Source organism: Ambystoma mexicanum, chromosome 12 (assembly GCF_040938575.1).
Source record: "Ambystoma mexicanum isolate Mex_15411 chromosome 12, UKY_AmexF1_1, whole genome shotgun sequence".
Lineage (NCBI taxonomy): Eukaryota > Metazoa > Chordata > Amphibia > Caudata > Ambystomatidae > Ambystoma > Ambystoma mexicanum.
In genome coordinates this window covers 448,373,580-448,388,856 of record NC_090936.1, presented here as the reverse complement: position 1 = coordinate 448,388,856, position 15,277 = coordinate 448,373,580, and the positions used below count along the sequence as shown (strand labels likewise).

At 50.6% G+C, this 15,277-nt stretch overlaps 1 protein-coding gene across 2 annotated transcripts in view; it reads right to left on the bottom strand.

The window, feature by feature from the left end:
• SLC25A18 (solute carrier family 25 member 18) overlaps nucleotides 1-15,277 on the bottom strand; it is a 301,801-nt gene that overhangs the window by 133,424 nt on the left and 153,100 nt on the right. For both annotated transcript variants that reach the window (XM_069628659.1, XM_069628658.1), the window contains exon 4: nucleotides 9,000-9,055. In XM_069628659.1, coding sequence (XP_069484760.1) covers nucleotides 9,000-9,055 — 56 coding nt within the window. The remainder of the gene's footprint in view (nucleotides 1-8,999; nucleotides 9,056-15,277) is intronic.

Genomic DNA, 15,277 nt, shown 5'->3' with positions numbered 1-15,277 from the left:
CTTATCCTGGGAAGACCTATATCTTCGAGTGTCTCTCTTATCCTCTCTTGATTATCCTCCTCGGCATCCCCATACAATTCACTGTAATAAGTGACAAATTTCTGGTTAACCTTCTCCTGGGTGTCCGCTACACTGCCGTCTTCCCTTGTTATTGCCCTGATGGTGGGTCGGGGGGTCTCACTCTTATATAACCACGCCAGAAGCCGTCCAGTTTTGTCCCCACCCGCGTGCTGCCTCTCTATGTGTTTCCTGTAATTCAATTTGCACAACCTATCCCAATTCTCTCCACACTTCTGTTGAAGCTGAAGTATCCGCTCCGCATTTGAACTAGTATCATCAGCCTCCCTTTGTGCTTCCTCCAAGTCCCTCTCAGCTTCTCGTAAATCAACCAGGATACCGCCCTGCAGGCTTCGGGATTTCGCTATGGCCACGCCTCTCAACACTACTTTAAAGGCCTCCCACAAAGTGCACGCCGAATCAACACTACCCGTGTTCTCCTCAAAGTAATTTATGATCTCCTCCCTTACCTCTTCTTTAAACACAGGATCTTTAAGCGCTTCTGCCCGGAGCCGCCACGTGGGGATCCTTGCTCTAGGAGGGCAGTACTGCCAGCTTACAAGCAAGGGCGAGTGGTCCGATAGGACCCTCGCTTTATATTCCACCCGCACCATTTCTGTTATTAGGCCTGACGTAGCAAAGAAACAGTGTAGCCTAGTGGACAACAGTTGTGGGGCAGAGTAATGAGAATACTGTCTTTCTTGGGGGTGCTTCATTCTCCATATATCAGTCAGGTCAAAATCATTAAGCAACGCTTGCAACACCCGTGCCGCTGGGGCCGGTTTTTCCAGCTTCTGATCTGATCTATCCACCTTCGGATTCAGTACATAGTTAAAATCCCCACCCCAGATTACCGCACTTCCCATGCACACACCAAGGGCAGCACTCGGGGTTCTGAAATACATCGCTGTATTCTGGTTAGGGGCGTATGTATTGATTATACTTATTTCTCTATTCTCTACCAGGCCCTTAAGTATGACCATTCTTCCATCCGCTTCAGCAGTTTCCTGTAATACATGAAGGGGGACATGCAGAGCCACCCAGATAAGGAGCCCCCTGGCATAAGCAGAGTATGTTGAACCCACCACCACCCCTTTCCATTTCTTCTTAATCATTTCCAGTCTCTCTCTTGTCAGATGGGTCTCTTGTAATAGCGCAACGTCTATCTTTTGTCTACGCAAGTATACCAGCACCTTATTTCTCTTCAAATAACTGTTTAGGCCCCTAACATTCCACGTGATTATTTTAAGGTCCCCCATGGCTCGTTATGATTGCCATCCCCACCCCAACCGCGCAGACCACAGCTCGTACCCATTCTCGTCTATATAGGCTCTTGAAACTCAAACTCCCCAAAACTATATACACCCCAAACATGTACTCCCATTACTCTTTACTTATCTCGATCACCTTCTTCTTCCGCCTGGATGTCAGTCTCCTGGGGGCAGCCCTGCGTATCAAGCCAACACATGGCATCCTCCGGAGTGTCGAAAAATAAAGTTCCGTTTTTATGAAAAACCTTCAATTTCGCTGGGTAAAGTAGCATGTATTTGCAACTCGCCTCCCTCAGTATCCTCTTAACAGCCCCAAAGTTCATTCGGCTCCGCTGCACTGTCAAGGTGTAATCCGGGTAAGCCGTTAAGTTTGCCTCCCCCCGTTTGATTGTTCCTCCTTTGCGTAAGTGTTCCAGTATCCTTTCCCGGTCTCGATAATTAAGGATTTTGGCAATAACTGGCCTAGGCGGATTGCCTGGCGGCGGCCTCCTCATCAGAGCCCTGTGTGCTCGTTCCACAGCAAATCCCTGAGACAGAACTCCTCCAGTGATCTCCTGCAGCAACATGTTTTCAACAAATTCCGTGGGGTTATGACCTTCCATTCCCTCCGGCATCCCCACAATGCGGATGTTGTTCCTTCGGGCACGTCCTTCCGCTTCCTCCGCTCTACTCTCTAGGTTGCCCACTCTTTGTACCAGGGCATGCAGTTCCGACTTATGTGAGGCACAGCCTGCTGTATTCAAGCTCCCTTCTTTCTCCAGGCTCGCTGTGCGCTCCGACAGGGACCTCACATCCTGACGGAGTAAGTTCACGTCTTCCTGCACTTCCCCGACCTTAAGGTCCAATGCTGTCTTCAATTCAGCCACAACTATTTCAAGCTTGGCCTCCCAGGCCGCCTTCAAATCCGCTTTCAGGTCCGCAATTGCAGCATCAACTCACTTCTTATTGGCTGCTCAACAGTAGCTCCATGACCGTATTCCACAACGAACAGTCTCAGACCTCCCACCGACTTCGCCTCTGTCATTTTCTCCTATTCCCATTCCTTAGAAGTCAAGCCAGCCCCCCCGTCCGGGGCACATCTACGACCTTCTGCTTCATTTCCGCTTGCCTTCCTGCTTCTTTTCTGAAGAGCCTGAGCAATGCATCCATGGCAGTCTACCGACACTGCCTTTGTGCCACCGGCCCCACCTTCCATGCTGCCGCCACCCCAACCCCCCACCACCTGCAGTGTCTATTCAATGCCTCCATGGAAATGCTCCTCTTTGAAGAGTGAGTGAAGAATGCCTTCAGGATAATCTGACCCACTTGCCCAGCCTTGAACCTCCTTGCCTGCCCCACATACAGGAATCAAAACGTCACCCCTAGTTGTGGATTTCAAGGGAGGAGGGGGGGGGGCAACAAATTCATTTAACCAGTGCACTGCAACTCTCATATTGGATGGTATGCCCCACCTCCCATCCAATCCTTCCTTCCGTTGATGTTACTGTGCATTGGTTTCAGGGCAATGTGTGGCACAGAGGGGAAATTGGAAGAAAGGCACACAAAAGGCAACATGTTAAACTGGGGAATGTTTTCTGGTGTGCACCCCCTCTACCGATTGAACGCATCATCTGCATTATGGGCGACACTCACATTAATCAGTCAGATCAAGACTTCCAATCATTGCAACACAAAGAGCAAAAGAAAAGAGCGCAGCAGCACATTTCAGAGATGTGTGAAAAACCGATGGGCAATTAGCACAAGAGTAATTTACCCATGCACAATTGGCCGTTCTCTGGATTAATACAGGATAATCCTAATTGAATCACCCATATCTGAAACACTGGGAATAAGATCAAAATATGAACTATTCTATTAAACACCATTTTGCGATTCCAAGATGGCCGCCGACACCAGGTAGACGTGTGTCGACGGCGCTCCAGAACCTCCAACTCACTTAAGCGGTTCCAACACCCCTTATGAGCTGAGGAATTCAGGAAAACAGCGGCCAGCGCCCCCCCGTACCTTTGACCACCCGTAGCTGCTATATCACCCAGCAGGAGAAGGGGAAATAACCGCGGCGCGCACCGGAGGCCCGCGGGCGAAAGGAGACGCATCAGGCTTACTGGGCAGGGCAGGAGAGGGGGCGCTCCAGGCGGGACGAGATTGCAGCCCCGTCCCTGTCCTCACGCTGGGGAACGGACGGAGTGGTGCGGCCTCGGGAAAGCGGACATGCTCTTGGCCGCACAGCGTGCTCCCCCGCCGACCATCGGCAGGGCGCGGCTGGCTGGGCCGGGGAGGAGGAGAAGACCCCGGGAAAGGAGGTACCTTCGGGACACACCGGAGGAGCTGCTATCGGCCTGGCAGCGGAGCCTCGGATCGGAGGTCCGCGGGGGCTGGGCGCACGCTGGGGGGCCCACGCAGGTCCTTGAGAGCGGTGGCAAGTTCCGGGCAGGAACCCCGGCCCGTGAAGCGGAGTACGGCCCCGGGCGGCGAGTGGATACTACCAGAGCAGTGTGGTGAGCGGCGAGGGGAGCGGGGCCCGGGTGACATTTATGCTGGGCTGCTGGGCTGGCCTCACGGAGGTACTGCCCTACTACACACGCAACCCCAACAGGCCCCAAGGCAACGTTAAGCACTACAAGGCTGGGGATTCAGGCCTGGTTAGGAATAGCGAGGCAAGGAACTCAGACCCGGTCAGGAGTGACTCCCTGGGGAGGCACGGGCAGGATCAAAGGGGACCCCCCCGACCTCCGAGCCCCAAATATGGTGGCTAAAAACAAGGGCAAGGCCAATAAGAGCGGCCAGTCGCAGCCAGACGCCTCAGGCCCCATCATGCCCCTCTGGGCAAGCAAGGACGCAGCCGAGGAACGCAGGGCCATACAGGGGGGGTGGGGGGGTGGGGAGGGGGGGGGGGGGGAGTATGGAGCAGGAGCACGCTGAGACCCTGGAAGCGTCCACTCAGATCTCACGCCAGGACCTGCACGGGGAGCTGCTTTCATTCCAAGCATCTTTGGGGAAAACCTTTCAAGAGCAATTTCAATTAATGAGGTCTGACATCAACCAGGCGCTGGCCGAAATCAAGCAGGAAGTGGGTCAACTGGGGGAGAGAACAGACATAGTCGAAAAAGGCCTGCAGGAGATAGGCAGAGAGGCCACGGAGAACAGTGAAGCTATCGAGAGGCTCGACACGGCAACGCAGAACTTGGAAATAAGAATGGAAGACATGGAAAACCGGTCTCGGTGGATCAACATCAGGTTGAAGCTCCTGCCGGAGACAGTGCAAGATAGGGACCTGAAGGAAACGGTTTAAGAAATTTTTGCGGAGCTACTGAGCGAGTCTTCACCTGATCGGATCGAATTGGACAGGGTTCACAGAGTGGGATTCCTCAATAGGAACCCGAAGTCTAGGCCGCGGGACGTGTTAGCGGCGTTTACAAGATATGCTCAAAAAGAGGCAGTACTCAAGGCCGCTAGACAAAAAGAGCCGATATCCTTTAACGACCAAAGTATTGAACTGTATCAGGATCTCGCCAGCTGTACCCTGCTCAAGAGGAGACAATGGACACCCTAAGGGACAAGGAGGGTAGGTTTGTTGTGGTAAAAGACACAATTGCGGAAGAGATGTATACAATAGGGGTGATTTATGCGCCCAACACAGGGCAGGACTCCTTCCTCTGCGATCTCATGGGGAAAATAGGTGACTGGGCAAGAGGCCAGATAATCATAATGGGGGACCTGAATATAGCTTGGAACAAGGTTAAAGACAGGTCAGGAGGGATTAAAAGCCGTGGGGGAGGGGCGGTAGCCTCAGCGGAACTCCGGGACAAAGTGGAGAGCGTAGGGTTGAGGGATGTCTGGAGGGAATCGAAGGGGGACGAGGAGGGCTACACATTCCTTTCTGAAGTTCATGGGACCCAGTCCAGAATTGACTACATCTGGATCTCGGCCAATCTGGTGGGTAAGGTCAAAGAGATAGAGGTTGGGCCCATGGGAATAGCAGATCATAAAATATTGTCGATGCAGCTGGAACTGGGAAAGAGGAGGAGGGGACTGGGGGGGGTTGGAAATATCCGGAACACCTGCTGAGGGACCCTGTGGTAAGAGAGGCGATAGAGGGCAAGATGAGAGAGTTTTTCAATAACAACAAGAGAGGGGACACGGGTGAAGATAGAAGATGGGACGCATTTAAGGCCACATTGAGGGGGGAAATTATAGCAGCTAAGGCACAGAGACAGAAACAGCTACAGGCCTTGGAGCCCCGGCTAGAAGCGGAAGTTGAGGAAGCGAGAGGCAGGGTAGCAGCGAACTCCAGCAGGATTAACCAGAAGGACTACAGGAGGGCAGTAGGACAATTGAGGATCCACCGGACCAAAAATGCGGAGGGGGCCTTACTTTTTGTGAGGCAAAAATTTTATGCAAGAGGGAATAAGGCGGACGCCCTGCTGGCTCGCATCCTTCGGGGAGCTGCCTCTAAAAACACAATCACGGCTCTAAACTCAGATAGGGGGGAAAGGGTTACTCGAATAGAAGATATACAAGAGGCCATGGCCGAATTTTATGAAACCTTGTATACTTCACAGAACCCCTGCGGCCAAGCCCAAGAGAAATTCCTGGAAAGGGTTAACCTGCGTAAAATTGAGGGGGACGCCCAGATTGGTTTACAACAAAAGATAACGGAGGTGGAGGTGAGGGGGGTTATTCGGAAGCTGCCCGCAGGTAAGGCCCCTGGCCCTGATGGGTACACTGCGTCCTTTTATAAGACCTTTGCGGGAGTGCTGGTTCCACACTTGACCTACCTTTTCAATTATTTTTTAGGTAGTGGGCAAATCACCCCGTCCATGAAAAAAGCCAAGATCTCTCTGATTCTGAAGGAGGGCAAGGACCCCCTTGAAAGATCCTCCTATAGGCCAATAGCGCTTATTAACATAGACGCAAAAATCTACACTAAGATCCTGGGGAATAGGCTCGAGGGGCTCCTCCCGGATTTGATCCATCAGGATCAGGCGGGATTCGTGAAGGGGAGGCAGACAGCGGATAATATTAGAAGGGTGGCCCATCTGGTGGAAAAGGCAGAAAAGACTCGAACACCGGCAGTACTTCTGTCCTTAAACGCTGAAAAAGCGTTCGACCGGGTGGAGTGGTGCTTCCTTTTCAAAACCATGGAAAAAATGGGGTTAGGAGACGCTTATTTACAGATGGTCAAGGCGAACTATGAGGGCCCGCGAGCGAGGGTGGTGGTTAATGGGGCTTTAACTAGATCATTCCAACTCCAAAGAGGTACAAAACAGGGATGCCCCCTATCACCCCTGCTATATGCAGTTTACTTGGAGCCCCTCCTGCAGGCAATTCGGGAATCCGAAGGAATACAGGGAATACCGTTTGGGGGCAGGCAGCACAACGTGGCGGCCTTCGCGGACGACATGTTGCTTGCCCTGACCAATCCCATAGAGTCGAGTACGCAATCCAGGCTACTACTAGAAGACTTTGGGGAAGCATCTGGACTACGCATTAACATGCACAAGTCCGAATTGATGGACCTGACATTGGCAAGGGAAGAGAGGGAGGAGTTAAGGGGGATGACGCCCTTTGCCTGGCGACCGGGGGGAATTACGTACGTGGGGGTGAGAATCACTCCGGCTCTACGTGGATGGTATGCAGCAAACTACCCCCCACTCCTGCAAAGAATTAAGAAAGACCTCCTTAAGTGGCGTAATTTGCTGATCTCCTGATTGGGGAGGCTAGAGGCACTTAAAATGGTTACCCTGCCGAGGCTGCTCTACCTCTTCCAAGCTATCCCTCAAGCAGTCCCGGCCAGCTTCTTCAAGGAGCTCCAGGTGATAACAAACGAGTTTATATGGGAGGGAAAAAGGGCAAGGGTGAGTAGGATGGAACTTAGCAACTTATGGCCCTGAGAAAAGGGGGGGGGGGGGGACTAGCTCTTCCCAACTTCCGTCAATATTGCGAAGCAGCCCAACTAAGGGTGATTAGGGAATGGCTGCGGGAGGGGGAAGGAAAACACTGGGTTCAGGTGGACAGAGCAGTCACGCGACACGAACTGGGGGAGGTTCTGTGGCTACCCAGACAGCACCGTCCAGGCCATATGTACCTTAGCTCGATCACCAAACTAGTTGCAGATAATTGGGACAGACTGGTCCAACGGAAGGAAATTACAACCTACCCGTCCCCCTTCACCCCCATCTTCAATAATAAAAACTTTACCCCAGGGTTGGAAAGAGGGGCATTCCGGAACTGGCGGGAGGGAGGATGCGGGACATGTTTATAGGAGGGGAGATCAGTTCTTTTGTAGATTGTAAAAGGGATTTCGCACTGGGGGAAGGTGAACGGATGAGATACTCACAACTGCGACACTGGCTTCTATACCCCATAAATAAGGAGGCAGCCGCTAGATCACCGACCCTTTTTGAGAAATTCCTGATGACCAACGACGGCTCGAAAGGCCTTATCTCGCAGCTTTATAAGATCTTGGATGAGGCCACCCCGACGCCGCAATGGGCATATATGGGAAGGTGGGAAAAAACTCTGGGCAGGGAAATCGAGAAGACAGAGTGGGAAAATCTATGGAGGAAGATCCCCAAACTAGCGAGAGCCTCACAAACCCGGGAGGCCTGGTATAAGATATTATATGGGTGGCACTATACTCCAGCTCGGCTGCGCAGAATCTACCCGGACTCGTCGGGAACTTGCTGGAGGGGATGCGGCCAGGAGGGCACTGCGAAACATATTTGGTGGCGATGCCCAAAAATAGTCCCGTTCTGGGGAGACATCAAGCAGGCGATGGAACAAGTGCTTGGGGCAAAGGGAGGCATACCCCCGGAATGGTCACTATTAGGCTTGAGGCCAGCAGAAGGGCCGGCGGGTTCGAGGGGCAGGGAAAGAGCGAGGGTGATGCTCACTCTGGCAGCAATGACAATCATAGCCCAGAGATGGAAGAGCTAGAACATACCAATGTTTCAAGACTGGCTGCGTAGAGTCTGGGAGATAGTAGCGATGGAATGGGCCTCCTATGCAATACAAAACTTTGCGGGCGAGTGGGGTGAGGTCCTTTCCTTCCTCAGAGACGACTTCAGGATCGGGTGGCGCCCACAACTTTTAAGACTTCTGGATCTGGAATAACCCCGACTAGACACTTTGTGGTGACTGGGAGCTACGGAGACTTTGGAACAGCACCGGGACAGAGGGGAGTTATGGGGATTGTTAAAGTTGACAAGATCCGAGGCAGAACACAGAATAACATGAATGTGGCCACCGGGCTATGCTACCCGCAATATACCCAGAACCAGGTAATTTATTTATTTATTTTTACATTTGTATATCGTGCAGACAGCCCGTAGGCATTGCGGGGCTGTTAGAGCTTAGTTACAGGGAATGGTTACATGGTATTGGTGAAAAGACATTGAATTACATATAATACAAAATAATTCCTTTTTTAACCAGGGTATACATAGCAGCTAAATATCATACAATATTAATTTGGTACAGGTGTATTTCCAGGTTATCAGAACCTTGTGACAGGAGTAAAGGAGTGTGTTGAAAGGAATTGGTTTAGCGTTGACCACAACACTTCAATTCACCCTGTCTCAAGGACGGATCAGTGGACCATCGGCATTGCCACTCCAGTGCCATTGAGATAACATGCAGCAAACCAGCACTGCTACCATGTGTGCTCACCTCTGTACATGCCGAAGAAGCCCTCTGTGCGAACCGTCTTAACCAGGCAATCCAACCTGCAAGCAGACAAAGGGGGAAAAACATCCACGTTATTTTAAGAATGTTTGATGTTGATGTATTTCTATTGCGCTTCAAGAAGAATTAACTACATCCAAGAGCAGATGTTTAGATTGTATCTTCTCAATCACACCAATAATCGTAGAACTTTACTAGAGGGAAAGGAAAAAAAGATTGTGTAATTATTATTGAGCAGAAAAGGTGAGTTCTTAAAGCCTTCCAAAAAAGGACGGGTGAGGTCAGGCTCCGAATGATCAGCAACAGTGAGTTCCAAACCATAGATCCATAAATTGAGACATGCCTACCACCGCCCTGTGGACAAACCGAGATGGAGGAACTACAAGGAAATGCTGGTGAGCTGATCGAATAGGAGGAATAGGCTTGATAGTCGAACATTCTTTTAGACAAGTAGGTTGGTGCCAGGTTATGTAGACATTTAAGTACCAAGCAGAGGATCTTAAAATTGATCATCAGCTTCCCGGCCACCAATGCAACGCTGTCTGCAATAACGAAGTGGATGTTGTTTTAGGTGCCCAAAGACAAGGTGAACTGGTGTGTTCTGTGCCCTCTGGAAGCAATTGATTCGTCTAATCAGGAAACCAGAGAGGATGCCATTCCCGTAATCCAATCTCGAGTTCAACAATGCAACTACTATGTTCGCATGATCTGAATGAGATGTGAATGGGAGGGCATGTCGAAGAAGATGTATACAAAAAAATAATAGTGTGTACTTTAGCTCCTACTGGTTGGGCGCAGCCTAGATTCGATTGCCAAAGGCATCCTAGATTTTGTTACCTTTGGTACAAATGCCATTGGTATGCCAAAAATGCATGATGGGGTGGACTACAAGAAGGATTTCCCAAAAGGCGTTTAGGCCCTAGTAGCATAAGCTCGGTTTTGTTCCCAAAGTTTATTCACCGTCATCCACCAGCACACCCCCTTAATAGATTGCACAACCTTGCTCAGGGATTCAGGTGACTTACTCACTCTCACATATATCAGTGTCTTCCGCATATGAATGGTATCCCAGGTCACATTTTCTAAAAATAAACATCAATAATAGGAGTTCCATAGTGTGCGGACTAGGCTCCACTGGGCGTCTGTTGAACAGTACACGATTGACATAATGAACCAGCATCCATATATGCAGGCCCCATTGTGCAAAGGCTTCTAGGAGTGGTCTACAAGCAGTATGTTGGTGACGCTCTCGTTTGTCAGAGCATCTCTGCCATTTTCATTGGCCAGATTTTGGAGGGGCAGGAGTTCATCCACATTCCATGCTTTGAGTAGAACTGCCTTCTTTCTTGTTGGGTCCCCAGACTTGCATTCACAGGGACAGCAAAGAAGGGTTCTTCCCGGTCATAGGGATAGAGGTAGGGTGTAGAGGTGTGAGGGTCATAATATGGAGGGAATGGACCAGTACAAGGGACCAGGGTTTGTTCAGGACTAACTGGACTTTGCTGGTCACCCGACACACACTATGCTAGAAATTGAACGAGAAGAAGGACGACAAACACCTGGTAATCTCACTGAGAATGTGTCTACACCTATTCCACATTGCACCGACATATTCCAGAACATACCAGACTGCAACCCAGCTTGCTGCATTCAAGTAGCCTCACATCTGGGGACAAAACAATGCACCCAGTCATTGAAACAGCACAATAACTCTGCAACCCTGCACATCATATTGCGCGACATTCCTAGTCTATTGCAGACGGTAAGGCATAGGACTCGATGGGCTTAGAATGTTAAATCACTCATTTCCACGACATTTGCAAATATCTGAAATGCAGTGATGCAGTTTGTTATGTAATGAATGGACTCCAGTCTTCCAGGAAATCGCCAGCGCCACTAGGCCAGATCAGTGGCAGATGCTCTCTGTCAATGTGTGCACCCAACAGGACCCATGCGCGATGCAGCCCCTTCGGAAGGGGTTTCACCTCGGATTCCAGGCACAAGCCACAGCCTTTTATTTTGCAAATCCAAACAGAGGAATGGTAATCGAAAACACAGGCCTTGAAGCTAAAGAGAATTGACCTGCACGAGGCAAGGCATCAGCATCCCAGGGAAAGGAGGGCTGTCCTCCTAATCAGAGGTTGGGAGTAAACAGCAGTGTTTAATCATGGGAAACTGGCAACCCGCACAGCTTAGCAAGGGCACTGTGGCAGGCTACGGAAACGTCATACCACAGATACACAGAAAGACTTCACAGTACAGCTTGGTGCATAGGGTGCCAGCCATCTAGTGCCCGCACAGAAGCGAAGCAGAGAGAGAAGCCAGCGATGCCGCAACCCGAAAAGGGCGCTTCACACACACGGTAAGAAAAGCTTCCTACAGCCGGACACTGCGGAGTCAATCCTTGAGATGCCCCACAGAAAGAGAATGCACAAGGTATGCCGACAGGGAATGCACACTTAGACACTACACACCCCAAGACACACCGCAGAGCAGAGCCTTAGACGTGCTGTGCAAAGACATACGGCACATGGCGCTATAGAAAAAAAACAGAAAAAGCAAATTGTATAGATTAAGGCTGGAGTGTGAAGCCGAAGCCAACTGAACGAATGCAGAACATTCTACTGCGCAGGCTGATGTACAGACTGTACACGCAAACTGCACACCTCGTATCCAAACACACACACAGCCCAGATAGAAGTGTTGCTGCGGAAAGGTATACTGCGGAGGGAGCTACAGAAAAAGCAGCACATGCAAACTGCACGGCCATAAACACGCAACACGCAGTTTACTCCCCAACACCCTAAACCCCCCTCCCCCGCAGAGAAAGACAGATGGGGACTTATAAAGGTTGAACAGTCAGTACGTTATTCAGGACAAAGGCGTCTCAAGTGCTACTCAATAATGCAGTTTGTGAATTGGAATGCTCTCAAAATGAGATGTCGGGCGGCACGTCTGAACTTAGTGTCTGCTGAAACTGGTCAAATAAATTAACATTCGTTGCATAACCCACACCCATTAGTGGCCGAATTCAAATGGAAATCTAAAACGCCCTTTGAGCAACACTCAGAAACCATAAGGGCTGGACTTTTCCAGGTCCTGGTAACTTTCACTAGTGAGTACTCATCCAAGGCCTTGCTAAGGGTGCAGCTCTGCATGTTGTGCTCCTCAAGAGACGTCAAGCCTCTTAGAGTAGGGGGTACAAAGGGCACCCCATGTTTTCCTATGCAAGCAACTTTGCCCAGTTAGCTGTGCAAGCCCTAGCGGTTGGCGTTGGCAAGAAACCATGGAACGCTGCCCAGGCATTTGCCCGTAATAAAAATGAGGAGTATGCCTGCTTCCCAGAAGCGAGTCCTTACTGGCCCTCTCCATAGCGGAACTCGGCTTCCTTCACGTGGAAGCACACAGAGGTGTCATGATATGCTGTTGCCTACCATGAGCCCAGGAAACTTGAAGCAAAGGCCGCCCAGACCAGGTGTGGCGAGTATTTGACTAGGCTGGCTGGATGTCCAGGACAGTGTGGTAACTCTCGTAATGATTGGGCAGACGCCAAAGGTTCCAAGGGGTGCATGATTGCGATTGGTGGCTGAGCTTACACTTCGTAACCATTATTTCCACAAAACAGGGAAACCTCTACTAAGAGGAATCCCGGTGCATTGAGGATCAACCTTTACAAGACGATGACCCAGTGCAGCTCTCAAATGGCCCAAGACCACGCTTCTACAGTGAAGCACTGCTGATATTGGGGGGATCGTGAATGGGGCTGCCTTCCTGTTGGCCAAGTGAGACCAGCTGAATTGTAAGCGTCCACAAACCCAATGATCCTAGAAGACACTGTTATGCTTACCATGTGGTTACGCAAGGAGGCAGGAGCACCGCAGGCTTGCAACAGGCAGAACCAGAAACCGACTGCTGCGCATGATCCCGACACGCGGAGAAGCCCATGGCTTACCTGACGCACACAGCCGGGCCACTATCTGTACCGCCTGCCTGAAGCTGTACCAGGTCCTAACATCAGGTCACCTTAGTACCCTGTCCAGTATCACCCCATGTAACGCTAAAGTTGTCCTTATTGCACGGACGCCTGCTCCCTTATCAGAATTGTTGACAAATGGGAGACAGTCTCCGACACTGGTGTAGATTTCATTAGTCAAACTCTTTACAGAACACTTAAACTCTAGGGGAAGATTGTATTCCCTTTTGAATAAACCCAGACTTTGGAATATTCCAACCCTAACTGTTCCTTGGTACCCAGAGGTCGTGGTTGGTCATGTATTCTCCCAAAGACCCTAACTTAGCAGGGTCACAATCTAAAGGCTTAAACTATTCATTTTTAGAAAGTTACTTGTAATTCTGCATTTCCCCTTTCCTGAACACAGCAACAATATATGATAGGTTACTAAGTGTTTCCTGAACCTTTAACCAGCCTGCATTCTCCGGGGACTGCTGCCTTGGTTGCTCTGCCATATTTACCACTAGGAGGGTCAGGTGTTCTGGTGGGTAACCCTGTTGCCTATGTTAGTTGAGCCCTCTCACACCCTCAAAACATGGGCAGAGAGGAATCCCCTGGCATCAGTGATAATTTGAACTCCAGATGCCAGAGTGCGGCTCGTGTCATTTGCGTTGCAAGGCTCACACGTATAATATTACAGAAGGGGCCAAAAGGCATCCCTTTCCGTGGAATCCTGGAGAGAAAAGGAAGCTCTAAAAACATGTGTACGTGGGCAGTAGGCTCCTTGTGTACAGTTCCATGTTGGGCCAAAGCTGTACACGCCCTGCCATGGTGATGGAGAAATGTGGTAGCCACTGTGTTGCTGCGCGGAGAAAACCAGTGACTCCTGCCATGCTTCCACAGCCACTACACGATAGATAGCATGCTTGGTTGCTAAGAAAGTGGACGCACTTCGTTTCCATATCACATAAGAATGCACAGTGCATCTCAAATTCAGACTAGAGACCATGTTTTCATCGCTCCTGCTTTGCCTGCATGTAGCGCCGGCTCACGGATTTCTGCTGTCGCAGTGCCACTAGGGTGCCCTCCTGCAATGGGGCCAGATTTGTTGTTTGTGCGGCCAACGTGCTATCTCCAGTTGCACAAAAGCTGTTGGCATTCTAGGGAGTCGGCTGAACTTGCCCAGTCATAGTACAGGTCCTTCCTACACCAACGGCTCTTGGGACTTTTCATGCCTGCTGCTTTGCCTGCATACTCCCTGCCTGGTTGCCCTTGCTTCATTTTGTGCCTGTCTTGACTACCTCTCCTCCAGAGGCCAGTTTAACGCTGGTCCCGTACTCTCCACCTCTGATCACTAGTGTTTATGTTTCACTGCCTCGATGCCAAATGTACCCTTCCCCCTGAGGAACCGGGACCGAAAACTGCACACCTGTCTCAACTTTGCATCCATCGTCTACCATGCCTGGCCTCCATGCCTTTGGCATCTGGGTGACACAAGCCTGTGTGTCCTAGTACATTGTGCCTGGTTTTTCTGTGTTTCGCCCCCACTTCTAAAGACTTGGCTGAGCAGCCAATCTCCGCTGACTGCCAAAGAGGCGGAGACCAGGCAAAGGCATACTTTTGCCAGTCAGAGCCTGTGCCTTCAATAAAACCCAGTGGCATCTGGAAAAGGACACTCGTGCCACTCATCCATGACCCGCCTCACCATCACTGCCTTCATCTCATCCACACTCAAAGGCAACCTTACATCAACTGCTTCCCTTCTCATACCCTCACCCGCCGCCAGATCCACCAACTCATTTCCCAGAATGCCGCTGTGACTGGGGACCCACGCCAACTCCAGATCCATCCCCCCACGCACACACCGATCAATCTTTCTCCTGATATCCAAAATCACATCCTTCCTATCACCATCCCCTGCCACAATCGCCTGCAACCCACTCAACGAATCTGAAAACACCACTACTTTCTCAAACCTCAACTCGCACACCCTTTCAATCGCCATTGCAATCGCCACCAACTCAGCCGTACAAATTGACACATCATCCGTCAGACGCCCCACTTTATACTCCCCAGTGCTTTCCAAATAATACGCCATTCCCACTCTTCCAGATACCGGATCCTTTCAACCATCCGTGAACACCCTGCACCCTTCTTTCTCTGCCACATATGCCTGACCCAAAGCTTTGATCTCACCCCGCAATCCCCGCTTCTTTGACACCACACTCGTCAACTCCAAGCACACCTTTGGAGACCCCATCATCCACATCGGACACCTCACCAGATCCATATCTGTCACAACCATCAACTC